The following is a 27,949-nucleotide window of genomic DNA, read 5'->3' as shown; positions in this document are numbered from 1 at the left end:
TTTCTCTACTGTTTTGAGCAGAGCTTCTCAAACTTTTTCTGCTAGAGCCTCAACCAGTAGACCTACCTGATACCTGGGCCTCACCAGACAGACCAGGGGGAGGTCAGGTCCTAACCACCTATGGTGGAAAACCATGAAAATGTTTAATTTTGCTCAGTCTAAACTAGAAATTGTTGCAGACATAGAAAGATCAGACTCCAGACCTGTACCTCACCAACAACTAGGGGGCACCTCGCTCTTGAGGCCTGGCTCACTGTTTGAGAAACTCTGGCTTAAAGGAGAAGTCCCATTAAAGTTAAAAGAAAAAAATCAGAGGCAGGCAGAGGAGTGTGGGAATGTAATAAAGAAGTATACTTGTCCATTCCTGTGCCCTTACAGCACAGCCTTCCCAATATCTTCATGCTGCCAGCTTCCAGCACTTCCTGCTGCTAAAATGTCACATACTCGGCTGATGGTTTGCTTTGGGGCGGGACACTGCTGCAGTTACTGAATGGCTAAGCGGCAAGCCTTCAGCCAGTCTGTGACGTTGCAGCAGGAGGAGTTGGGCCATGATGTACACGGAAACCAGACAAAAATTACTTCCACCAGCTGCGCAGAAGAGGTGAGAGCAGCGCTATAAGGGCACGGGGACAGGTAAGTTTACATTGCTTATTATGTTTCTGCACCCCCTCCTTTAAAGCAGTACTGTAATTTTAAAAAACCTTTCAAATGACATGTAGACTTGTCAAAAGTTTTGAATGGTCTGTGTTCTCAATGCTGAGGCCCCTACCAATCTCTGTACATAGCCAGAAGAAGTGCGCAGCAATGTGCTTCACTCTGTGCTGAACATTGTATGTTACACTATGAGTTTTACAATATTTTTAACAGATAATTACATTACCCAAACCCAATTACATTACCCAAACCCACTGGTCACGTGACCTTTCACGAGAGTAATTTCCAAACTTTTGTATATCAACCAAAGAAAAAATTGCAGAACTAATACGTGAATAAAACATATTTATTTATTTAAATCAATAATAAATTACATAATTCTCACCATGAGATACACATAAGTACAAAACTGGAGAGGGGGAAAGATGTCAGTGGGGTATATGTGACTAAGGACAAATAATAAGTAAACAGTATAAAGGGGAACACCCCATGTAAGGCACAGCTATATATATATAGATTAGATAACCTCCTGTATGTGCAGTTGGCCCTGCACATACAGGAGGTTATCTGATCTATATATATATATATATATATATATATATATATATATATATATATATATATATATATATATAGCTGTGCCTTACATGGGGTGTTCCCCTTTATACTGTTTACTTATTATTTGTCCTTAGTCACATATACCCCACTGACATCCTTCCCCCTCTCCAGTTTTGTACTTCTGTGTATCTCATGGTGATCATTTTTGTAATTTATTATTGATTTAAATAAAGAAATATGTTTTATTCACATATTAGTTCTGCAATTTTTTCTTTGGTTGATATTTAATATTTTGAATTGCAAATGTATTATTTTGTGGCAGACTTTTTTTGGGTTTCAAACTTTTGGTGACGTTGTGTTTTCTATCCCCGCTTGTCTGCCAGCTCCTGGAATGTTATGTTAATCTGGTGCTGTGCTTACAGCAGGCAGGACTAGAAGGGTTGGGGACGGGTGGAGACGGGTGGGGACTGGAGCAAACTCAGATGAGCAAACTCAAATGTCTAATGCCCCTATTCAACCGGTCTTTAAGAGGAGCAAACGAGCGCTCTCAGCGCTAGTTTGCTCCTCGTTCCCCGCTCGCTGCCGCATACGAACGACATTCGTTCCGTGGAATAGGGCCTTTAGTGTGTGCTGTGGCCCTGCTCTGGTGATAAGCAGAGACAGCAGACGGCATCACTGTCAGGAAACTGTCAGGGTTAGAGGAGAAGCTGGGGGAGGGGTGGAGCTATCCGGTAGGAGGAGACACTGTGGCTATAGGAAAGACTGGCTGTGACATGACACTTGGAGTGGAAATACTAACAGGAAGTGATGCAACCCAGACAGAAGGGTTGTAAACAAAGAATCGTTGAGAATTGTAGCATGGTGGAATTAAAGGGGTACTCCAATGGAAAAAAAAATCTTTCAAATCAACTGGTGTCAAAAAGTGACAGACATTTGTAATTTTACTTTAAAAAAAAAATAAAATTGTCTTGCAGTACTTATCGGCTGCTGTATGTCCCGTATGAAGTGGTGTACTCTTTCCCGTCTGACACAGTGCTCTCTGCTGCCACCTCTGCCCTTGTGCAGAACTGTTTTGAGCAGTAGCAAATCCCTATAGAAAACCCTCTCCTGCTCTCCAGGTTAGAAAGAACAAACCACTTCCTGCAGGCCATACAGCAGCTGATAAGTACTTACAAATCTCTGGCACTTCCTGGCACCAGTTGATTTAAAAAAAAAAAAAAAAAAAAAGTTTTGCTGGAGTACTCTTAAGCTATATACATCAGGGTAACTGAGATAATACATAGAGGATTCTTTCTGAACTTTGGGAGTTTAAAAAATGTCTTTAAATTATCAAATTCTAATGAGTGTTCTTTCATACTACCTCATTCATTTCTTATTTTCTTATCCTAATGTTGTGCTTTATTACAGAACTCCGACAGAGTTGTTAGTGCAGAGCACATCCAAGGTAATGACTATTTTACAGTTTATTTGTCCCATAAGACTTTTTAGGGCTAATGCAGACATCAGCAAAAACCCGTCTGTGCATGGACGTTGTCCTGCGTAGTGGACCTTGGAGCTCCCAGCATCATGATTAATTATGATGTCGGGAGCTTCGATACTGTTTTAAAGTTTGCGCTAGTGTCTATCACATCCCATTGTACCCAAGGCTATAGCCTACATATAAGTATACGTGTTAGGCCGGGTTCACACTGAGCAAAACTAGCGGAATACCGTTCGCCTCCCTCTTATAATGTGAGTCTATGGGAGGCGCGCGCTGCTATTCTCACAGCGTCTCTCCGCGCTGAAGAATGAACATGTTCATTCTTCAGCGCAGACAGAGCAGGAGCAGGAGGAAAAAAACTAAAACACAAAAATGAAAATTTGCCTGGCTGTAAAGGCTATTTTTAGCCTGGTCCTGAAGAGTTTAAGGTGTTTATATTTGCCCGTGCTTTTGGTCATGTTGTTTTTTTCTGTTGATCTCTCTTAGAAACTGAAGACTTTGAGGAAACTAATTTGACAGAGTCTGAGGTAAATATTACTATATATTATATTGAGTGATTCTTATTGAAGTTCCACTCTGCATAGAGTACTAAGAATGCTATGGGCTATAGCCACTAAATAAACTTCATGAACTTATATTAGTTTATACTATTTAGATTGTTTGCAGTAAAAAAAAAAAAAAAAAGGAATGAGCTATTTATTAGGTCACCAATCTTTCAGCAAAGTCAACCCTTAAACCTTTCACTGCCAAGCGTTGATGGGAATTTTGTAGCCAGTAGCCATAACAGTACAAATAACACTGAAAAAAAACAATATAATATTAAAAATAATTCACACTAAACACCCCCCTCCCCCCCCATACACACACATTTTATATACCGTATTTCCGGTATATGAGACGACCCCTGACTTTTAATAAGATTTTTAGGGGTTTGTCTTATACGCCGGAAAATTTTAACCCCCGCCTGACCGCTGCAGGGCTCTAGCTAATAAACTTTGCTGTGGTCAGGCGGGGGGAGTTAAAATTTTCCGGGTTAACTGAAGTTGAAGGGAAAAAAACAACTCACCTGTGACCCGTTCCCGGCAGCCGGGCGTCTCCTGTCATGTTCCCAGCGCAGGCAGTGTGATGCAGAGACACTACATGCTCCGGGAACATGACGGGAGAAGCGCGGCTGCCGGGAACGCGTCATAGGTGAGTTAAATTGTTTGGTTTTTTTTTATAGTGACCGCTGCATACGGTGGGGATGCAGCCATTTTTGATCTCACCCATGGTATGCGGTGACCATACCCGGCGTATAAGACGACCCCTTACTTCTCAGAAGATTTTTCAGGGTTAAATAGTCGTCTAGCATTGGGATTAAACTCTTAATACGACGAAAAAGGAAACACCTGTGTAGAGATGTCAGAATGCAAAAGGAGGTGACAGTGTCACTTTAAGGCTGCATTCACACGTACTGTATTTGCAGTGAAATCCACTGAGATATGTGGTACAGTTACGCCCAATGGCTCTATATTTTCGCAGCAGATTGAAAATGTAGCCACATCCTTCTTAACCAATCATCTGCCGGGGCTTTATACAAGATAATACGTTAACTGCCTGCGTCCCTCACGTCTCGTTGTGGCGGGACAGCACACTTATTGGCTGAGCCAAGTGACCTTGGGAGTCAGTGAGGTGGGGGGAAAATAAACTTTTGCTTTGGGTGCCGGGACATTACTAAGCCACGTCCCAGCACCAATCACCGTGGCAGCTCTCTCCTTCTTTTCCCCAGCAGCTGCTCAAGAGAGTTCTGTGTGGGAAAGGGCTTGGTGAGGCTGCTGGGGGAAGGATGAAGTCGCAGCAGCAGCAGCCTCTGGTGGACCTTCTTCCCCCGCGTTACTTGGCAGGCAGAGAGGAGATGTGACGGCAGGCTGATGTCCCAGCAGGCGGCCAGTGGACCAGCGGGGACTCAAAGAAAGTCAGTGGCGAGGGGGTCGTGGTGTGTGGGGCTACCCTGCCCGGGGCTCCTGCAGCAGTGGATTGTGGACTTGGAGATGGCCCCCCCCCCCCCCCCTGTGTCCACCAGCTGCTGTCGCGGCTTCTCCCCAGTCAAGGGACCAGGAGAAGAGGCTGCGGCAGCTAGTGGACGTGGGGGCCCTATCTTCTGGTCCACAATCCACTGCTGCAGGAGCCCCGGGTGGGGTAGTCCCGCACACTACGACCCCGTCGCTGATGTGGTTCCCTGACCGGGACCTGGCAAGAGCCCTCTCAGGCCCCTGGCACCCCCCCCTCCCCGAATAGCACGTTTCTCCCCCATGCGAAATCCACCCCTTATCACTTCCTCTCTACCCCCTCCACCTCCTCTCCCCTTCCACCTTCTCTTCTCCTCTCCTCACCTTCTTTCTTCCTATTCCCTCTCTCCTCCTCTCCCTCATTACCTTTTTTCCTCCGCCTCTCTCCCCCCCCTTTACCTCCCCTCTCTTCACCCTCACCCCTCTGTCGTCCTCTCTCCCCCCATCACCTCCACTTCTTCTTCCCCCTTACCCTCTTTTCCTCTCCACCATCACCTCCTCTCTCCCCCTTACCCCCTTTACCTCCTCTCTCCCCATCACCTACTCTTTACCTCCTCTCTGCCCCCTCACCTCTATTACCTCTCCCCCTTCACCTCCTCTATCCCTCTCTCCCCCTTTCTTCTCCTCTACCCCCTTCACCTCCTCTACCTCCTCTCTCTTCCTTTCCCCCTCACCCCTCTCTTGTCCTCTCCCCCATCACCTCCTCCTCTCTCCCCTCACTCCCGTTTCCTCCTCTTCCCCCTCACCCTCTCTTGTCTTCTCCCCCTCACCCCTTCTACCTCCTCCCTCTTCCTCTCCTCACCCCCTTCACCTCCTCTCTCTTCCTCTCCCCCTTCCTTGCCCCCCTTTAGCACCTTCACCTCCTCTACCCCCCTTTACCTCCTCTCTCTTCCTCTCCCCCTGACCTCACTCTGCAGCCCCGGGCTTGGACGTGATTTTTCTTGTGGCTCATAGGCTGGAGAAGAGAGGAAGATCCACTTCATGCCCAGATTAGGTGAGTATGACTTTTTTGTATTGAAGGGGAGGGAGTGGAATGGTGGACTTTGCTATGGGGCTCAGGGGGCAGTATTGTAGGGGCATTTACTATGGGGACATAGCAGGTGAGGGCATAGCAGGGGGCATTATAATTAATGGAGGCAAAGTAGGGGGTATTACTACTATATGGGGGTACAGCAGGAGGCATTATTACTATATGAGGGTACAGCAGGAGGCATTATTACTATATGGGGGTACAGCAGGAGGCATTATTACTATATGGAGGCTAAGTAGCAGGTATTATTACTATATGGGAGGCACAGCAGGAGGCATTATTACTATATGGGGACACAACAGGAGACATTACTATATGGGGGCACAGCAGAAGGTATTGTTACTATAAGGGGGCACAGCAGAAGACAGTACTATATGGAGGCATAACAGGGGATATTAATACAATATGGGGACACAACTGGAGGCATTATTACTATATGGAGCACAGCAGGAAGCATTATTACTATATGGAGGGCACTGCAGGAGGCATTAATATTATATGGGGGGCACAGCAGGAGTCATTATTACTATATGGAGGCCCAGCAGGAGACATTATTACTATATGGAGGCCTAGCAGGAGACATTATTACTATATGGAGGCCTAGCAGGAGACATTATTACTATATGGAGGCACAGCAGGAGACATTATTACTATATGGAGGCACAGCAGGAGACATTATGCTATATGGAGTCACAGAGAGTGACAGCAGGGGGCATTATTACTATATGGAGGGCACACCAGGGGGCATTATTACTATAGGGGGGATCCTACATACAGGGGCAACCCACACTTAGTCACTTTACTGCGGATGATACCAAACAGCAGAATTACTACTGTATGGGAGCCTATAAGTAGTTAAAGGAAAAGTCAGGAGCCTAAGATGTTTTTCTGGCAAGAGATGAATTGTAGCTGCAAGAAATCATCATGGGGGTCTGGGCCGGATCGAGAAGAAAACATGGGGAGGTATCTGACTACATGAGGACATATTTGGCTGCAATGAGGAGTGTTTTATAGTAGGTTCTAACATGCGGGAATAAATATGTCCACACACAATAAGAAGTGAATCAAGTTTACTTAAAGGGGTATTCCAGGGAAAATCAATAATTTAGCAATGGAAAGGGTTAACCAAGGTTAACCCTTTCCTTATATACTTACCTGTCCGTTTATGGCCCCCCAAGGAGATCTCCGGTCCGGTCACGTGAGCCTCCAGCCTGCCACTCCCGGATCCTCTGTCCTTCCGGTTCGGTGACGTCACCACCCGGCCGGCGTCTGCTGTCTTTCTTATTAGCAGCAGAGCACTGAACCCTGACTGGCTTGGTAGCGTGCAGCCAATCAGGGTTCAGTGCTCTGCGTCTCCTGCTGTAAGTTGTCAGGGTTTGGGGGGGGGGCTCAGTGTCGGTGTCAGAACTACATTAGGGCAGTGTGAGGGGTCCCTGCGGCATTACTTCCCCTCCTGGGACTCAGGGTCAGTATCGCTGACACCCGGGGGGGAAGTCCTGTAAAGTAATGCTGATCGGCTTCTGCTGATCCCCCCCCCCCCCCCCCGGCCCCCCTCCCTGTGTCCCCGTCAGAGATCTCTCACCCCCACCCCCGGAGCGCGCTGGCCCCGATCTCGGCTCTGATCTCTGCACCTGTACTCAGCTGACAGGCGCTGTGTGACCGAGGCAGGAGAGATCTCTTCCTTGCTCCGTACACAGCGCCTGTCAGCTGTGTACCACCGGCTGCTTGGTGCAGAGATCGGGCCAGTGCGGCATCGCGCTCTGGGGGTGAGAGATCTGACGGGGACACAGGGAGGGGGGCCGGGGGGATCAGCAGCAGCCGATCAGCATTACTTTACAGGACTTCTCCCCCGGGTGTCAGCGATACTGACCCTGAGTCCCGGGAGGGGAAGTAATGCCGCAGGGTCCCCTCACACTGCCCTAATGTAGTTCTGACACCGACACTGAGCCCCCCCCAAACCCTGACAACTTACAGCAGGAGACGCAGAGCACTGAACCCTGATTGGCTGCACGCTACCAAGCCAGTCAGGGTTCAGTGCTCTGCTGCTAATAAGAAAGACAGCAGACGCCGGCCGGGTGGTGACGTCACCGAACCGGAAGGATAGAGGATCCGGGAGTGGCAGGCTGGAGGCTCACGTGACCGGACCGGAGATCTCCTTGGGGGGGCCAAAAATGGACAGGTAAGTATATTAGGAAAGGGTTAACCTTGGTTAACCCTTTCCATTGCTAAATTATTGATTTTCCCTGGAATACCCCTTTAAGTGATAAAAGCAAGAAAAATATAAAGAATACAAGGTACAAAGCTAAAGCCCCTTTTTTTACGGGTCGTTTTAGAGGAGCAAACGAGCGCTCTCAGCGGGGAGCTGCGAGGGGGCTGCCCGGGTGATCGCTGATCGTCCGGGCAGCCCATAGCATACAGCAGCGTTTGCTGCCGATGCTCCTATTCAACGGAGCGACGGCAGCAGATCGTTGCTGTATCAGTCGCTTGGTTTTCAACATGTTGAAAAACAAGCGATAGCAACGATCAGCCGACATGAACGATGTCGGCTGATCATTACACTGTATTCCACGGGACGATTATCGTCCGTAGCGGCCGATATTGGCCGAATACGGACGATAATCATTCGTGGAATAGGGCCTTTAGTCAGATACAGGTAGCTAAGATAAGGAGTCTCCATAAACATTAGGCCAAGAACAATAGTGAATTGAATGAATTAACACTTAATCCAGGATGACTGTCTCAAGTTCCTATATACCATAACACACTACACTACTGTATATGCAACACTATGCATAGAGATTCATGGTGCTAATTATTTAATTGATAAAACCACACAAATGTATAGTATACAAGGAGGTATCTAGCTACATGGGGAAGGTATCTGTCTACATTGGGGGAGGTATCTGGCTGCATAAAAGGAGGCATCTTGACAACATGGGGACTCATCTGGCTACATGGGGGGACTTATCTGGCTACATGGGGGTGTATCTGGCTGCAGGAGGACATGATCCAACTCCATGGGGGCAGATCTGGCTGAAATAGGCATATCCAGCTTCAGGGAACAAATCCGTCTGGAAGAGACATATCCACCTACAGGGGACATACCTGGCATCTAGAAACATATCTAAATGCAGGGAGCATACCTAGCTACAGACAACATACCTGGTTCCAAGGGGCATATCTAGTTCCATGGGACATACTTGGCTGCAAGAGGGGTATATGTGGCTGGAAAGGATGTATTTGGGTGCAGGAGACATATCTGGCTTCAGGGGCATACCTAGCTGAAAGGGACATATCATGCTTTACCTGCCCGTGCTCCCGCCTGCTTCTCTGGCTCACGGCTCTCTGATGGCCTGCTCATTGCGCTGTCCTGCAGCCACTGATTGGATGAGCAGGCTGTCAATGAACCGCGAGGCTGAGAAGCAGGTAGGAGTGCAGGCAGGTAAGCATAATCTGTGCAAGGCCCGTCAGCTAACTAGTTAATGGAGATGTCTAGCAAAAATTTTTATTAATGTATTGTATTGCCCCACAAAAAATTACTGGAAATGTTTATAAAGTGTTTTTTTCCCTGCACTTACTACTGTATCAAGGCGTCACTTCCTGGATAACATGGTGATGTCACTTCCTGAATAAAATGGTGATGTCACAACCCGACTCCCAGAGCTGTGCGGGCTGTGGCTGCTGGGGAGGATAATGGCAGGGGCGTGGCCGTGGCGATTAAGTGTAAGTGACAGGGGTAGTCACACTGCGGGGGTCCCGATCGTTAAAACGAACTGCTGGAGGTCTCTCACCTGCCTCCGCGCGGTCCGATTGGCGATCTGTTCACTGAGCCTGCACAGGCAGGCTCAATGAGCAGATCGCCAATAACACTGATCAATCCTATGCCTATGGCATAGCAATGATCAGTGTATAAAATGAAAGTAATCAATGTACAAGTCCCCCAAAGGGACTTAAATTGTATATAAAAAAAAAAAGTTAAAATCACTAACACACTACCCCAAAACCCCTCCCCCAATAAGTTTAAATCACCCCCCTTTCCCATTATACAAATAAAACATATAAAAATAAATAAACATATAATATACCGTAGCGTGTGTAATTGTGCGATCTATTAAAATATAACAAGTGTCATTGTGAACTGTGTAGACGAAAAGAGGGGAAAAAGTGCGCGGATTACTGATTTTATGTTACGTTATATATAAAAAAAAAACTTATAAAAAGTGATCAAAACGTCCGATCTTCACAAATATGGTATTAATAAAAACTAGAGATCATGGCGGACCAAGCGCTTTCGGGATAGAGGCTATCCGAAAGGTGTGATCGCCAAAGCTTACCAAAGGACATGCGAGAAAGAGAGATCGTGCTCATACTGACTAAACTGAAAGAAGTGGATAAAAAGGATGAAATTAGGTTCATTTCCTCTTACAATAATCAATGGACAGACTTACATCATGCGCTAAAGAAAAATTGGCTTATATTGCGGACAGGAGAGTTTCATCGTTTTTCCCCTTATCCGATGTTGGTTGCGAAAAAGGCTCCTACTTTGAAGGACACTCTTACCAGGAGCCACTATCAGAGAACGAAACAAAAATTGAACAGGGGCTTTGGCTATCGAGGATCCTTTTCATGTGGAGACTGTTCAGTATGCACTTTTATGCCGGCCAGGACTAAATGTATACATCCTGAGAGTGGAGAACATTGGCCTCTGATAGACAGGATTGATTGTAAAACCCGGAATGTCGTTTACGCGATTACATGCTCCTGTAGGAAGATATATGTAGGCCAAACGAGTCAACAGCTTCATAAGAGAATACAAAAACATCTTTCTTCCATTACTCTGGCACGAAAAGATCAAGAGCAGGGTAAGACACCCACCTCAGTGGCCGCTCATTTCCTGAAGGAACATGCAGGAAGATTAGATGGTCTAAAAGTCTGTGGATTAAAACGGCTTCATACTAACATACGTGAAGGCGAGATAAAAAACGCTTTGCTGAGGTTGGATTTTTGACCTAAAGACTGTTTTCCCACGAGGACTGAATGAAGAACTCTTGTTCTCAGGGTTCATTGGTAAGTAGGGATTTCCATTGATGTGATTCTTTTCTTTTCTTTTTTTTTTCCTTCACTCAAACATATTTTACACTAATTATCATATATTACAGCACGCAAACACATACTCGAACTTAACCCCTTCCCCCAATATGACGTCCAGGGACGTCATGAAAAGCAGTGGCAGAACGCATCATGACGTCCCTGGACGTCATGCTTTCCCTGCCTCCCCCCTCTGTCCCTAGGTGAGATCGGCAGCAGGAAGAGGCTGTGTCACACAGCATCCTCCCGCTGCCACTGCCCGGAGGGGAGCCGCGCTCCCCCCCCGGGCAGTTAACCCCATAAACGCCGCGGTCAATGCGACCGCAGCGTCTATGGGGAGATTCAGTGTCCCCCGCCGATCGGGCGGCGGGGGGAGGCTGCAGAACGCTGCCTCCCCCCACCGCCATTTAATCTGTGTCCCCTGTCCCCCGATACCGGCGGATCGCCGCTACTACCGTTTTAGCGGCGATCCGCCGGTACCGGGCATTACCGGCGCCGCCGATAGCTTTCATCTCCCCCCACCGTGAATCCACGGTGGGGGGAGATGAAAAATGTCCCCTCAGACCCCAGATCAGCCCACCGATCACCCTACCCGCGCGGCCATCAGATCCAAGATGGCCGCCCCCATCCCTGCGAACAAACGATGTTTGTTCGCAGGGATGGAAATTAATTAGTGATCAAAGCCCCATGCTCTCCGCCACCGGAGGTAGCGGAGAGCATGGGGCAGTGATCGGGGACCCCCCCGTGTGGTCCCGGAACAGGCGATCGGCGGTATATACTATATACCGCCGATCGCCTGTTCCCAGTGCTGATCAGCACTTTTTATCCCCTGTCACCATAAATCATTGGTGACAGGGGATAAAAAGTGTCACCGTGCCCCCCCCCCCCCCCCCAGTCACCCCCCCTTCCCCACATACATTACCTGATCCACGGAGCTCCGTCCTCCTCGACGTCCAGGCTGATTCTGAAGTGCGCATGCGCTCCAGAATCAGTTATCTCAGAAAATATAAAGTGACAGAGACCAATTTGGTCTCTGTCACTGACCTATGATTACTGTGATAGAAAATATCACAGTAATCATAGTAATACAGTGAAAATTAATGTATAAAGTACAAAAAGTGACAAACATACAAAAAAATAAAACACACACTTTTTATTATAGTAATAATTGCAGTTTACTCCCAGATTACCCCTAGCCCCCCCCCAAATTACCCGTAACCACCGCAGGTTGCCCATATCCGCCCCAGATTGCCCGTAACCACCGCACGTTGCCCATAACCACCGCACGTTGCCTATAACCACCACACATTGCCTATAACCACCGCACGTTGCCCATAACCACCGCACGTTGCCCATAACCACCGCACGTTGCCCATAACCACCGCACGTTGCCCCCGACCACCGCACGTTGCCCCCGACCACCGCACGTTGCCCCACGACCACCGCACGTTGCCCCCGACCACCGCACGTTGCCCCCGACCACCGCACGTTACAGGTTCCCATCCCAGATTACCTATAAGCACTTCAGTTTATCCGTTACCACCCCACGTTGCCCGTTACCACCCCACGTTGCCCGTTACCACCCCACGTTGCCCGTAACCACGGCAGGTTGCCCATAACCACCCCAGATTATCCGTAACCACCCCACATTACCTGTAATCTCATTTTTTTATTGTATTTTAGTAACTGCGCTATTCTAATAACCATTACTAGCTGCGGTTTTGCTCTAGCAAATTGGCGCTCCTTCCCTTCTGAGCTTGGCTGTGTGCCCATACATTGGTTTATGCCCACATATGGGGTACCGTTGTACTCAGGAGAACCTGTGTTACAGATTTTGGGGTACATTTTTTCTCCCATTCCTCGTGAAATTGAGAAATTTTAAACTAAACGAACATATATTGGAAAAATTCGAGTTTTTCATTTTTACTGTCTTATTTTGAATACTTTCCTCTAATACCTGTGGGGTCAAACCGCTCACTGCACCCCAAGATGAATTCTTTGAACGGTGTACTTTCCTAAATGGGGTGACTTTTGGGGGGGTTCTCTTCTGCTGACACTACAGGGGCACTGCAAACGCACCTGGCGCTCAGAAACTTCTTCGGAAAAATATGCACTGAAAATGCTAATTGGCGCTCCTTCCCTTCTGAGCCCGGCTGGGTGCCCATACAGTGGTTTATGCCCACATATGGGGTACCGTTCTACTCAGGGGAACCTGCGTTACAGATTTGGTCATGCAGCTTCTCTCCAGTTCCTCATGAAATTGAGAAATTTCAAACTAAACAAACATATTATTGGAAAGATTCAAGTTTTTCAATTTTACTGTCTTATTTTGGATACTTTCCTCTAATACCTGGGGCGGTCAAAATGGTCACCACACCCCAAGATGAATTCTTTGAGGGGTGCACTTTCCAAAATGGGGTGACTTTTGGGGGGGGGGGGGGTTCTCTTCTGCGGACACTACAGGGGCACTGCAAACGCACCTGGGGCTCAGAAACTTCTTCAGCAAAATCTGAACTGAAAATGCTAATTGGCGCTCCCTTCCTTCTGAGCCCTCCTGTGTGCCCATACAGTGGTTTATGCCCCCATATCGGGTACTGTTGTACTCAAGAGAACCTGCATGACAAATTTTGGGGTGCGGATTCTCTCATGTTCCTTGTGAAATTGAGAAATTTTAAACTAAACAAACATATTGGAAAAATTCGAGTTTTTCATTTTTACTGTCTAATTTTAAATACTTTGCTCTAATACCTGTGGGCTCAAAATGGTCACCACACCCCAAGATGAATTCTTTGAGGGGTGTACTTTCAAAAATGGGGTGACTTTTGGGGGGGTTCTCTTCTACGGACACTACAGGGGCACTGCAAACGCACCTGGGGCTCAGAAACTTCTTCAGCAAAATCTGCACTGAAAATGCTAATTGGCGCTCCTTCCCTTCTGAGCCCCGCTGTGTGCCCATACAGTGGTTTATGCCCACATATGGGTACCGTTGTATTCAGGAGAACCTGCGTTACAATTTTTGGGGTACTTTTTTTCTTTTTCCTTGTGAAATTGAGAAATTTCAAACTAAACGAACATATTATTGGAAAAATTCGTGTTTTTCATTTTTACTGTCTAATTTTGAATACTTTCCTCTAATGCATGTGGGGTCAAAATGCTCATCCTACCCCAAGATGAATTCTTTGAGGGGTTTACTTTCGAAAATGGGGTGACTTTTGGGGGGATTCTATTCTGCTGACACTACAGGGGCACTGCAAACGCACCTGGCGCTCAGACTTTTTCAGAAAAATCTGCATTAAAAAAGCTAATTGGCGCTCCTTCCCTTCTGAGCCCGGCTGTGTGCCCATACAGTGGTTTACGCCCACATATGGGGTACCGTTGTACTCAAGAGAACCTGTGTTACAAATTTTGGGGTGCAGATTCTCTCATGTTCCTTTTGGAAAGGAGAAACTTTAATCTAAACATATATATTATTGGAAAATTTAAATTTCCGATTTTTTTTTTTAAGGCCTAATTGTGAATACTTTCCTCCAGCCCCTGTAGGGTTAAAATGCTCATTATACCCCTAGATTAATTCTTTAAAGTGACACTGTCACCCCCATATATCATTTTTCAATCATCATAGACATTTACAAGCCTCAATTAGCCCTCTGCATACCTTATTTTTATTTTTTTTTCCTCACGCTGGTTGATGAGAAATTGTTACTTTGATGAGGCGCTTCTAGCGCCACTGGGCGGGGCTTAGTCCCTGAAGCGCCACATAGCCCCGCCCAGTACATCGTCGTTGGCCCCGCCCCCTTGTGTACCTCATATGTCTTGGCCACCGCTCACATTCTTGACTACTGCTGGATGTAGGTGATGTGCGCGTCCACATCACCCTGCGTCCTGCGCGTGCGGGCCCGTCATTCGCCGCGCAGGCGCAGAAGGTGAACACCGGGGCAGCCACTTCCGGGCTGTGCGTGCGGTCGCACAGCCCGCGGATTGCACCAGCCGCACGGTCCCTCGGCGTCCCGATGCCTCCGGAGCCCTCGCTGCCGTGTGAAACTCTCCTCACAGCCAGCAGCGAGGCGCAGAGTTAGTGCGCAGGCGCATTGCGGCAGTCTTCTCCGGCGCATGCGCAGTGCAAGTCGGCCGCCGCAGTGCGCCTGCGCACTAACTCTGCGCCTCGCTGCTGGCTGTGAGGAGAGTTTCATAGCCGCAGCGAGGGCTCCGGAGGCATCGGGACGCCGAGGGACCGTGCGGCTGGTGCAATCCATGGGCTGTGCGACCGCAGGCACAGCCCGGAAGTGGCTGCCCCGGTGTTCACCTTCTGCGCACGCGCAGGACGCAGGGTGATGTGGACGCGCACGTCACCTACATCCAGCAGTAGTCAAGAATGTGAGCGGCGGCCAAGACATATGAGGTACACAAGGGGGCGGGGCCAACGACGATGTACTGGGCGGGGCTATGTGGCGCTTCAGGGACTAAGCCCCGCCCAGTGGCGCTAGAAGCGCCTCATCAAAGTAACAATTTCTCATCAACCAGCGTGAGGAAAAAAAATAAAAAATAAGGTATGCAGAGGGCTAATTGAGGCTTGTAAATGTCTATGATGATTGAAAAATTATATATGGGGGTGACAGTGTCACTTTAAGGTGTCTAGTTTCCAAAATGGGGTCACTTATGGGGGTTTCCAGTATACAAGCCTCCTAAATCAACTTAAAAAAAGAACTGGTCCCTAAAAAAAAAATCAGTTTTGGAAACTTTCACAAAATGTGATAATTTGCTAATAAATTTCTAAGCCCCATAAAAGCCTAAAAAAGTAAAATATGTTTCCCAAATTATGCCAGAATAAAGAGGACATATTGGTAATGTGATTTAGTAACTAATTTATGTGCTATGACTTCCTTTTTTAGAAGCAGAGAATTTAAGAAGTTCATAAAATGTAAAATTTTCAAATCTTTCATGATATTTTGATGTTTTTCACAAAAAACACACAAAGTAATGACCAAATTTTGCCACTAATATAAAGTGCCATATGTAACGAAAAAACAATCTCAGAATCGCTAGCATACGTTAAAGCATCACTGAGCTATAAGCGCATAAAGTGAGACAGGTCAGATTTTGAAAAATGAGCCTGGTCATTAAGGCCAAAACAGGCTGCGGAGGCAAGGGGTTAACCTAAGAAACCAGTAAATAGCAACTCCTTATTCATGCCAAAGGGATTAATGGAATTGAGTTCATATATCCATCTAGATTCCTTCTGAAGTAAAGAGCTACTACAGTCCCCTCCCCTTGGACCCACCATAATTTTTTCCAAACCCACCACTTGGAGACCCCGAGTCCTACCTTGGTGGTGTTCCAGGAAATGGGCTACCACTGCCGTCAATGGTTTACCTTGCTGGACATCACGTTTAGCCAGATTTATGGTGGATAGATGTTTTTGAATTCTTTTTCTCAGCTCCTGAGACGTTTTTCCCACATACACTTTTTGGCAAGGACATAAAATAGCGTAATTCACCTGTCTTGTACGGCAATTAATATAGTGTCTTAATGGATATATTTTGCCGTTTTGTGGATCCTTAAATTCTTTAACCCCTTAAGGACAGAGCCTGAAATGGCCTTAATGACCGAGACAAATTTTATGAATATGACCAGTGTCACTTTATTCATTATTAACTTCGGGATGCTTTTACCTATCCGGCTGATTCTGATTGTTTTTTCGTGACATATTGTTCTTTACATTTCTGGAAAATTGGAGTCGATACTCATAATGAATCTTTATGAAAAAATGTGAAAAATGCATTTTTCCAACTTTAAAACTTTTTCGCTGATACAGAAAGTGGTTATACCACATAAATTATATACTAAATAGCATTAGCAACATGTCTACTTTATGTTGGCGGCATTTATTAAACGATCTTTCATTTTTTTTAGACAATAGAAAGCTTAAAACATTAGCAGCAAATTTCCAAATTTTCAGTAAAATTTTAAAATCCGATATTTTTAGGGACCTGTTCAGGTTTAAAGTGTATTTGAGGGGCCTGTATGTTAGAAAGCCCCACAAAGCACACCATTTCAGAAACTGCACCCCCCACACTCTGCAAAAGCATATCCAGAAAGTTTTTTAACCCTTTAGGGGAGTCACAGAAATAAAAGCTAAGTGTGTAAGAAATTTGAAATTTTTTTCGGTGCAGAGATTTTATTGTAATCCAATATTTTTCATTATTATAAACCTATTACCAGAGAAATGCACCCCAATATTGATTGCTCCGTTTCTGCAGTTTATAGAAATACCCCATATGTGGCCCTATTGCGGTATTTGACGCAACCACAAACCTCAGATATAAAGGGGGCGCAGGACGAGCCTCCAAAGGGAAGAAGCGCCAATTGGCTTTTGGAAGCTGAATTTCACTGGAAAGGATTTCAAGGGCCATATCGCATTTACAGAGCCCTCGTGCTGCCAAAACACTGGAAACCCCCCACAAGTGACCCCATTGTGGAAACTACACCCCTCAAGGAATCTAACAAGGGGTTCAGTGAGCATATGGACCCCACTGGTGACACAAATGTGGAAAAATGTGACGTGAAAGGGAATATTTTCATTTTTTCACTTTCATGGCACAAATGTGCCTGTCATCAAGGGGTCAATATCCTCACTGCACCCCTTGTTAGATTCCTTGAGGGGTGTAGTTTCCAGAATGGGGTCACTTGTGGGGGTTTCCAGTGTTTTGGCAGCACGAGGGCTCTGTAAATGCGACATGGCGTTCATCATCCATTCTAGCCAAATCCAACCTCCAAAATCCAAATGGCGCTCCTTTCCTTCGGAGGCTTGCCCTGCGCCCACATGGCGCTTTATGTCCACATGTGGGGTATTTACAGACTCGGGGAATTGCTCTACACATTTTGGTTTTTTTCCCCCTTTTAACCCCTTCTGAAAATGATAAATTCAAGGCTAAACCAACATTATAGTGTAAAAAATTTTATATTTCATTTTCACGCCACATTGTTCCACATTTGTGCCCGTCACCAGTGGGGTCCATATGCTCACTACACCCCTTGTTACATTCCTTGAGGGGTGTAGTTTCCATAATGGGGTCACTTGTGGGGGGTTGCAACTGTCTTGGCAACACAGGGGCCTTTTGAATGCAACATGGCCCCTCGAAATCCATTCCATCCAAATCCAGCCTTTAAAATCCAAATGGCGCTCCTTCCCTTCGGAGGCTTACCCTGCACCCGCATGGCGCTTTATGTCCACATGTGGAGTATTTCCGTACTCAGGGGGAATTGCGCTACACATTTAGTGTTTTGTTTTTTTTTATCTTTTAGCCGCTTGTGAAAATGAAAAAATCATGACAAGATTACTGATTTAGAGTAAAAATTTTACAAAAATTACACTAAATGTTGGTCTAGCCTTGATTTTTTCCATTTCCACAAGGGGTTAAAAAAGAAAATGAACACAAAACGTGTAGGGTAGTTTCCCCTGAGTACGAAAATACCCCACATGTGGGCATAATGTGCCATATGGGCACAGGGCAAGCCACCAAAGGGACAGAGCGCCATTTAGAGGCTGGAATGGAGGATGGAGGCCATGTCGCTATTACAAAGCTCCTGTGCTGCCAGGACAGTAGAAACCCCCGACAAGTGACCCTATTCTGGAAACTACACCCCATAAGGAATCTAACAAGGGGTGCAGTGAGCATTTGGACCCCACTGGTGACGGGCACTTACGTAGAACATGTGCCGAGAAAATAAAAAATACCATTTTTTTTCATTTTCACGTCCCAAATGTGGCCGTCACCAGGGGGCCATATCCCCGCTGCCCCCCTTGTTAGATTCCTTATGGGGTGTAGTTTCCAGAATGGGGTCACTTGTGGGGGGTTTCTACTGTCCTGGCAGCACAGAGGCTTTGTAATTGCATTATGGCATCCTCTAATGGGAATGGCGGCCATACCTATTTAGCTGGGGAAAAGGGACCATTCTAATTTATTTGGGGGTATTAGGCCAATTATTGGTTTATAAGGTTGAAAATAACAGGTGTCCATCAAACTCAATCTGTGTTGATCCAGAGGAAGGCAAAAAACCCTCGTGAAGCAGACGACCGTAGCCTCATCACAGGGGAAAAATTCCTTCCCGACTCCATAATGGCGATCAGAATAATCCCCGGATCAACGTGACCCCTGAAATAGGAATAAGGGAAAGAATTTAGACAATGTGGAACCCCAATGACGTGTGGTATGCCTTGAAGCGATCCAGTATGCAGAGGCTGGGGGGGATCAGTACTGGTGTCCGCTCCATGGCTGCTAAATATTAGGGCTCTATTACTGCTTCTGATATTTTCGGATCATGCCGCAAGCTACAGTAGCTCGGGCAGCGAGGGACCGGAAGAGGGGGTGCTGGTATAAAACTTATCCCCGTACAGGTGGTAACCTTTATCCAGCAGTGGGAAGATCAGTTCCCGGACGATCTTCCCTCTTGTTCCGAGGATGGGGGGGGAGGGGGCATCTGGGGCTGGATTCGGGTGTCCCTTCCTACATACACTCTAAGGGTACGTGCACACTGCGGAATCGCGACAGATAACCCTTCATGCATTCCACAGCTGGCACCCACCGGACGAGTGATGCAGGCGCACGTCTCCATCCGTGTCATAGACTCCATTTTATGCACGGGCGGATTCCGCTCTCCGTCCAACGTGTTAATTCTTTGGATGGACGATGGAATCCTTCCGCCATTCCGCAGTGTGCACGTACCCTAAATCTGTAAGTGTACCCTGAGGTGCTCTCAGAGTTTGTAGAATTTCACGCCATACCGTGATCTCTTATTGGGACGGTACTGACGGAAAAGACGTGTCTGGGGGGCAGCGTACGCTACGCTACCCCCAGACACGTCACTGGATGATGAGGATGAATGGAGGAACGAAGGATCCCCTCATTCATCCTCACTGGCTGTTTCGGTGCCGGAGGCAATAATAACGTATCCCTCTGACGCCGAAAACACCCTGGGGGCCATTTTTATATGGGGATTGGTATATGGGGTATGTAAATGTGTAGTGGTGTAGTGTAAAACTTTATTCAATGTAGTGTGGTGTAATGTAGTGTTTTTTTACAGTAAGTATAAAAAAAAAACCTACACCAACAAAGGAGTTGCTGATAAATGCCGCACTTATCAGCAGACCGTGTCAGTAGAATATAGAAAAAAAAACACCCTACGCCAAAAAGGAGGAGTTTCTGATTAGCAGCGCACTTTCGTGCGATGCTGATCAACATTCAGCGGCGATAGGGTGCGGAAAATAGAAAAAAAAAAATTTGGGAAAAAAAAAAACCTTTTTCTACATTCTGAACATCCCTGTAGCTGCTGATAAGTGTATTACACATATCAGCCGCTAGAGGGCAGCAGAGCGCAAAATCCGGAAAAAGACGAGGCTGGAGCCGAAAAAAGCCGATGGGGACCGCCGGAAATAGCCGAAGACCTGACGGAATGACGGAGGACGCCGCGAACCCGGAAGACGCCGATCAGGACCCCGGGACAGGTGAGTAATGTACAAATACCAGCTCTGGACCCCTCAGCTACCTAGCTGGGGGGTCCAGAGCAGGTATTTACTATTTTTGTGGACTCTGATCGCCGTGCCACCGGCCTGATCGCCGTGAACGGCCGGTGGCACCGTGACCACCATTACTTTTTACAGTAATGGCGGTCGGTGCCGACCTCGGACAGCACCGACCGCCATTTTTTCCGCCAATAGCGGCGATCGTAAGCACGTGGGGTGTTAACCACCCCCCATGCCGAGAAGCTAAGATGGCCTGCTATGATTTATTGCAGGCCATCTTCCCCGATCGCTGTGTGCGAACACACAGCGATCGGGGAAACATCGGGAGTAAATTTACGCCCTGATGCGTGAAGTACCAGGGCGCGAGGATATTTACGGGCTTTGAATCTTTTTGTAAGCTCCCAGGCATGTTTCTTAAATTTTGTCGTCTCTGAACAGTTTCTCCTAATTCTTTGAAATTGGCCCACTGGAATTCCATTACGGGTATGAATTGGATGGAAGCTGTCATATGATAGGAGACTATTCGTCGCCGTCGGTTTCCTGTAAAGTTATTTTGATGTGATTGCCTTGTAACGGTACCATCAGATCCAAAAATTCCACCGAATCCTTGGAAACATGTGATGATAAATGGATGTTGAAGGGGTTTTGATTTAATTCCTCAATGAACTGACGACACTCCCCCCTCCGTACCTGTCCACAAAAAAACAATGTCGTCAATGAAGCGATACCAAAAGTAAACCTTGTTTTGAAATGAGGCCATGGGGTACACATGCTGCTCCTCCCACCAACCTAAAAAAAAGGTTGTACTGTAACACAAAATCCAAAAGTTCAATAATGAAAGAGTCGTGAAGTTGATCTGCAACGGCCGCACGGTGGACTGGAGGCTCTATTAGGACCAGATAGGGTGCCGGTGGTGTTGTCAGGGGCAATAGTGTCACGGTGCTTTACTCCTACCTTAGCAGTCCTGGTTCTCCTAAGGCCCCGGGCAGTCGTCACAGCAATGAGGTGGTTGGTTTCCAGTGTTTGGAGACAATGAATAGACTGGGTGATATAACTGAGGGACTTTACTTTCTGGTTTACATAGTAATACAGCACATTGGAATGGTGTTCAGTCACTCTCCAGTCAGGCTGCATGAAGTGAGCATTGGGTTCCCTCTGCCTTAGTGGTTATAGCCTTTATCTGGCTGGTTAGAATCTCTCCTCTCTCTTCTTACTTTGCCTGCTCTGTACTCAGCAGGTTACTTCACTTACTTGAAGTTTTTAGTCAGCACACGACTGCTTATATCTGACTATGATGGAGAGCACGTGTCTGTTCCTCCTCACCGACTACATCTACTCAATTCCTCTCAGGACCTGTCAGACCTCCTACTGTTGCCTAGGCAACACACTTGAGGTGGAGGGCCGCTGGGTCCCAATGCTCACTGTCAACATGTTGGCAATGCACTGCCACCTGCTGGGCACCAATGATAAAGCATTATACAGTTACTTTCTACAAAGCACATGTCATATTGCAGATAAAACTTTGTAGTGCCTTGTGGGTCACTACAGATCCGTATTTTGTCGTTTGTCCAAATGGTACATTATTGCATGAGAGCCATCACTACGTCCTATGTTAGTATATAATGCTTCCACATCACACGTAACCAAGATGGCATCATTGGGTATGGATGCATCTGAAAGCAATTCAATTAGGTGCATTGAATCTCTTAGATATGAGGATAGCTCAGTCACCATAGGTTGTAAATAAAAATCGATGTATGAGCAAGTCTTTTCTGTTAATCCTCCTATTCCAGCCACTATAGGGCGGCCCGGAGGATTCTGTTGGTTTTTATGGATCTTTGGAACCATATAAAATGTCGGTACAATAGGAGTAGATACAGACAGGTATTGTTGCTCACGTACAGTGATGATAGAGTGTTCCCTCACTGTGTCTAGAAGACTATCAAATTTATTCTTAAAGATGTATGTAGGATCTGATGGAAGTAGTTGGTAGTAAGCTGTATCACTAAGTTGTCTATTAGCTTCTTGTATATATAGATCCACTGGCCATAGCACCACATTCCCCCCCTTATCTGCTTCCTTTATTAAAAAATCTTGTTGTTTGCTCAAGTTATTAAGTGCCTCTCTTTCCCCTCTAGTGAGGTTCTGGGATGTAATTCTATTGATGGGGAGTTTTTTAATGGCACTGCAAACAACATTAAAGAAACAATAAACTTGTCCATTCCTGTGCCCTTGCAGCACAGCCTTCCCAATATAGTCATGCTGCCAGCTTCCAGCACTTCCTGCTGCTAAAATGTCACATACCCGGCTGATGGTTTGCTTTGGGGTGGGACACTGCTGCAGTTACTGAATGGCTAAGCGGCAAGCCTTCAGCCAGTCTGTGACGTTGCAGCAGGAGGAGTTGGGCCATGATGTACACGGAAACCAGACAAAAATTACTTCCACCAGCTGCGCAGAAGAGCTGAGAGCAACGCTATGAGGGCACTGGGATAAGTAAGTTTACATTGTTTATCATGTTTCTGCACCCCCTCCTTTAAAGCAGTACTGTAATTTTAAAAAACCTTTCAAATGACATGTAGACTTGTCAAAAGTTTTGAATGGTCTGTGTTCTCAATGCTGAGGCCCCTACCAATCTCTGTACATAGCCAGAAGAAGTGCGCAGCAACGTGCTTCTCTCTGTGCTAAACATTGTATGTTAAATTAATTGTAAAACTCATAGTCATTATCAGATAATTACATTACCCAAACCCAGGTCATGTGACCTTTCACAAGAGTAATTACCAAACTTTTGGTGACGTTGTTATGTATCCCCGCTTGTTTGCCATCGCCTAGAATGTTATGTTAATCTTGCGCTGTTCTTACAGCAGGCAGGACTAGAAGGGTTGGGGACGGGTGGGGACTGGAGCAAACTCAAATGCCTTAGTGTGTGCTGTGTCCCTGCTCTCGTGATATGCAGAGACAGCAGATGGCATCACTGTCAGGAAACTGTCAGGGTTAGAGGAGAGGCTGGGGGACGGGTGGAGGAGACACTGTGGGTATAGGAAAGACTGGCTGTGACATGACACTTGGAGTGAAAATACTAACAGGAAGTGATGCAACCCAGACATAAGGGTTGGAGCATGTTGGAATGGTGGAATTAAAGGGGTACTTCAATGGAAAAAAAAAATCTTTCAAATCAACTGGAGTCAAAAAGTGACAGATTTGTAATTTTACTTATATTAAAAAAAAAAATCTGTCTTGCAGTACTTACCGGCTGCTGTATGTCCTGCATGAAGTGGTGTACTCTTTTCAGTCTGACACAGTGCTCTCTGCTGCCACCTCATTCCATGTTGCAGTAGCAAATCCCTATAGAAAACCCTCTCCTGCTCTCCAGGTTGGAAAGAACAAACCACTTCCTGCAGGCCATACAGCAGCTGATAAGTACTTACTAATCTCTGGCACTTCCTGGCACCAGTTGATTTAAAAAAAAAAAAAAAAAAAAAAAATCTTTTGCTGGAGTACTCTTAAGCTATATACATCAGGGTAACAGGTAATACATACAGAGGATTCTTTCTGAACTTTGGGGGGTTAAAAAAATACCTTTAAACGGTCAAAATCTAATGAGTGTTCTTTCATACTACCTCATTCATTTCTTATTTTCTTATCCTAATATTGTGCTTTATTACAGAACTCCGACAGAGTTGTTAGTGCAGAGCACATCCAAGGTAATGACTATTTTACAGTTTTTGTCCCATAAGACTTTTTAGAATGCACACATCTGCAAAACCCCGTCTGTGCATGGACGTTGTCCTGCGTAGTGGACCTTGGAGCTCCCAGCATCATGATTAATTATGATGTCGGGAGCTTCGATACTGTTTTAAAGTTTGCGCTAGTGTCTATCACATCCCATTGTACCCAAGGCTATAGCCTACATATAAGTATACGTGTTAGACTGGCTCTTCACTTGCTATAATTGTCTCTGTTTCTAGATAGAATGCCATTTGAAATTCTTATTAAACTTGATGATCCAGAATACAAATTTCATTCTATCCAGAAGAGTCATTTTTAGTTAGCAAAGACCCTGTATAATAAACTGATAAGTAACAGCACATACATGAGTGTAGATATATAGAAGGTCACTATGTGAGAAGCTGTTTGACCACAATAAAGCAAAAGCTGATTTACTGCAACAGCAGAGATCGTGTAGCCTGGAGACACTGACGCAGAGCAATCGCTCTATTCGGCCTATTAATTGTTAAAATGGCGCAGTCAAAACTGTGGTATTCGAACACAGTAAATGCTTATTTTTTTGTTTCATTATATGTAAAAAAAAAACCACACACACAAATTGGGTATAGTTGTAATAGTACTGACCACAAAAATCAAGACAACAACTGCGACCACACCATAAACAACATTAAAAATTCCCCTAAGATGGTAAAAATAAAAATTATGGTTTTTGGAGGGCAAGCAAAAATCCCAAATTGGCATTTGTCCTTAACCCTTGGCCTAGACCTATTCTGTACGGACCCAGCATGGCTGCCGGTGGCTGAATGGCCCATGCTGTATCTGTACACCATTTAGTGGTACAGTGCTATGAAAGAGCTGAGCTTGCTTCATAGCAGATGAGGATCGGCGCTGCAGTCCATCACTAACCCCTCTGACGTTGTGAAAATTAAAAAATAAAATAAAAATAAAACGTAAAAATAATTAAAGGAGAAGTCCGGCAAAATTTTTTATTAAAGTATTGTATTACCCCTCAAAAGTTATACAAATCCCCAATATACACTTATTACAGGAAATGCACACAGTGCCCTGTGTGCCTCAGTGCTATACCTCTCAGAAGGTGAGGAGGAAAAAAACTAAAATACAAAAATGAAAATTTGCCTGGCCGTATAGGCTATTTTTAGCCTGGATCGAAAGGGGTTAAGGAATTTATATTTGCCCGTGCTTTTGGTCATATTGTTTTTTTTCTGTTAATCTCTCTTAGAAACTGATAACTTTGAGGAAACTAATTTGACAGAGTCTGAGGTAAGTATTACTATATATTATATTGGGTGATTCTTATTGAAGTTCCACTCTGCATAGAGTACTAAGAATGCTATGGAGTATACTCACTAGAACATGTTTTGGTGGCTACAACAAAAAAAATAAAAATTAATAAACTTCATGAACTTATATTAGTTTATACTATTTAGATTGTTTGCAGTAAAAAAAAAAAAAAAAAGGAATGAGTTATTTATTAGCTCACCAATCTTTCAGCAAAGTCAACCCTTAAAGTGTCTCTGTCGTGAAATTTTTTTTGGCAGAAATCAATAGTCCAGGCGATTTTAAGAAACTTTGTAATTGGGTTTATTATCAGAAAAATGCATTTTTATCATGAAAAAGCAGTTTGAAGCTCTCCCCCCGTCTTCATTGTTCTCCTATGGAGAGAGCTAAAGAAAAGACCAAAACAGGACAACAAAGAGTTAATCTACAAATCCCTCACGGGATATCTCCTGTGACAGTCACCAGTGACCTGTCTGAGCTCAGATTACAGCTGTCACCCAGCTCCATGCCTGTAATCCTCTGTTATCTGCTTTCTGCTGCCGTCTAACTCCCTCCTTCCTCCTCCCCCCTCCCCTCTCCCTAGAACAGACAGAGTACTACTCCTGCAACAAGTCACAATTTTCAGATTTTTCAGAGTGGATGAAAAAGAGGAAGGAGGGGGGGGGGGGACCTGGGAAAAGGCTTTTTACATGCAGATAATGGCAGATTTGGCTAATAAACCCAATTACAAAGTTTCTTAAAATCGCCTGGACTATTGATTTCTGCAAAAAAAAAAAAAATACGACAGTGACTCTTTAAACCTTTCACTGCCAAGCGTTTATGGGAATTTTGTACTTCCAGTAGCCATAACAGTACAAATAACACTGAAATTACAATACCAAAAAGAAAAAATTTGCACTAACCCCCCATACACACATTTTATATACCGTATTTAACGACTTTTAATAAGATTTTTAGGGGTTTGTCTTATACGCAAGGGTTTGCTAGCTGTAACCCTGCTGCGGTCAGGCAGGGGTTAACCGAACTTGAAGGGAAAGAAACGACAACTCACCTGTGACCCGTTCCCGGCAGCCACGTGTCTCCTGTCATGTTTCCGGTGCAGGCAGTGTTATGCAAAGACACTGCCTGCGCCAGGAACATGATGGGAGACGCGCGGCTGCCGGTAACCGGTCACTGGTGAGTTGAATTGTTTTTTCATAGTGGTCGCTGCATACGGTTGGGATGCGGCAATTTTTGAGCTCCCCCACCGTATGCGGCGACCAAAGAGTCTAATGATTGGGAAATACCTATACCAGGATACATTTTGTACAGGAATGACAGAGCAGAGAGAACTGGAGGCGGGGTAGCCATTTTTGTTAGGGATAGTCTAAAATCGACAGTCATCGAAAATACATATAAAGAGCTGGAGACTCTCTGGGTTTGCATGCAGTCCAAAGAGGGATCTGTTTTTAGAATTGGTGTTATCTATAGGCCTCCGGGGACAAAGTGAGAACTATGATAGCATGCTGATGGATGAAATTACTAAATTGTCATTAAAGGGGGACATTGTAGTTATGGGTGACTTGGATTGGAATCTCCCTTCTGCACTTACATGTAAAAGAATATAATAGGGACCCTTACAGGGGCATCTTGTGAACTCACCAACCAGAGGAGAGAACATTCTAGATTTAGTATTTACTAATGGGGATCGGGTTTCTGAAGTTAGAGTGGAAGAAAATTTAGGTTCCAGTGACCACCAGTGTCTATGGTTGACTGCGTCCAATCCCATACTACAACAAGAGTACTGGATTTTAGGAAGAAAATGGGGGAGTATTTAGATAAAGAATTAAGAGGGTGGGATTAAACATCGGGAGCGAGCACTCAGTGGGCAGAATTAAAAAATGCCATATTAAAGGCAACTAGACTACATGTGCGGGAAGTTAGCAAAAGTAAAAGGAAGAAGAATCCATTATGGTTTACTAGAGAGATTAAGGCCATTGTAAAGGGAAAAAAGGCAGCGTATAAGGAGACTGGGAATGAAGCTGACAGAGAGACGTATAAAAGTAAACAGAAGGAGGCAAAGCAGATTATAAATGCTGCCAAAGCCTCAAAAGAAGAAGAAATGGCAAAATCTGTTACTGCGGGGAATAAAACCTTCTTCACATACATAAGTGACAGGAAGAAGAAGAAGAATGGTTGCAGCATTACTAAAATAAGTAATGGGGAGAATACGTTTATTGATGGAGATAAGGCAGTCGCTGACTATTTAAATAGTTACTTCTGCTCAGTGTTCTCAGAAGGAGGCCTTCACAATCACAGGATGGTTGGACACAGCATTGCCTCCAGTTATATGGGTTCAGCTCCAGTATTTTCAGAGGCTGAAGTTGCTGAGGAAGTTGCCCGTTTAAAGCTGAATAAGGCGATGGGTCCAGATGGCGTCCATCCCAGGGTTCTTAAAGAACTCAGATCTGTGATTGTTGCCCCCCTGACAGATTTGTATAACCAATCCCTGCTAACAGGAGATGTCCCCGATGATTGGAGAACGGCCAATGTTATACCAATCC

At 45.5% G+C, this 27,949-nt stretch overlaps 1 protein-coding gene across 6 annotated transcripts in view; it reads left to right on the top strand.

The window, feature by feature from the left end:
- The window catches only part of LOC138773581 (uncharacterized), a 104,084-nt gene that overhangs the window by 26,448 nt on the left and 49,687 nt on the right, over positions 1–27,949 (top strand). For 3 of the 6 annotated variants that reach the window (XM_069954124.1, XM_069954126.1, XM_069954123.1), the window contains exons 5-8: positions 2,620–2,656; positions 3,179–3,219; positions 24,046–24,082; positions 25,348–25,388. The exons of 1 other annotated variant lie outside the window; for it this stretch is intronic. In XM_069954124.1, the coding sequence (XP_069810225.1) occupies positions 2,620–2,656; positions 3,179–3,219; positions 24,046–24,082; positions 25,348–25,388 (156 nt within the window). The remainder of the gene's footprint in view (positions 1–2,619; positions 2,657–3,178; positions 3,220–24,045; positions 24,083–25,347; positions 25,389–27,949) is intronic. 2 more of the 6 variants (XM_069954128.1, XM_069954125.1) reach the window with 1 other exon arrangement.

The sequence above is a fragment of the Dendropsophus ebraccatus genome, chromosome 1 (genome assembly GCF_027789765.1).
Source record: "Dendropsophus ebraccatus isolate aDenEbr1 chromosome 1, aDenEbr1.pat, whole genome shotgun sequence".
In the NCBI taxonomy this organism is placed as follows: domain Eukaryota; kingdom Metazoa; phylum Chordata; class Amphibia; order Anura; family Hylidae; genus Dendropsophus; species Dendropsophus ebraccatus.
The sequence above is the reverse complement of the archived record's forward strand: the minus strand, read 5'-3'. Positions and strand labels throughout refer to the sequence as shown.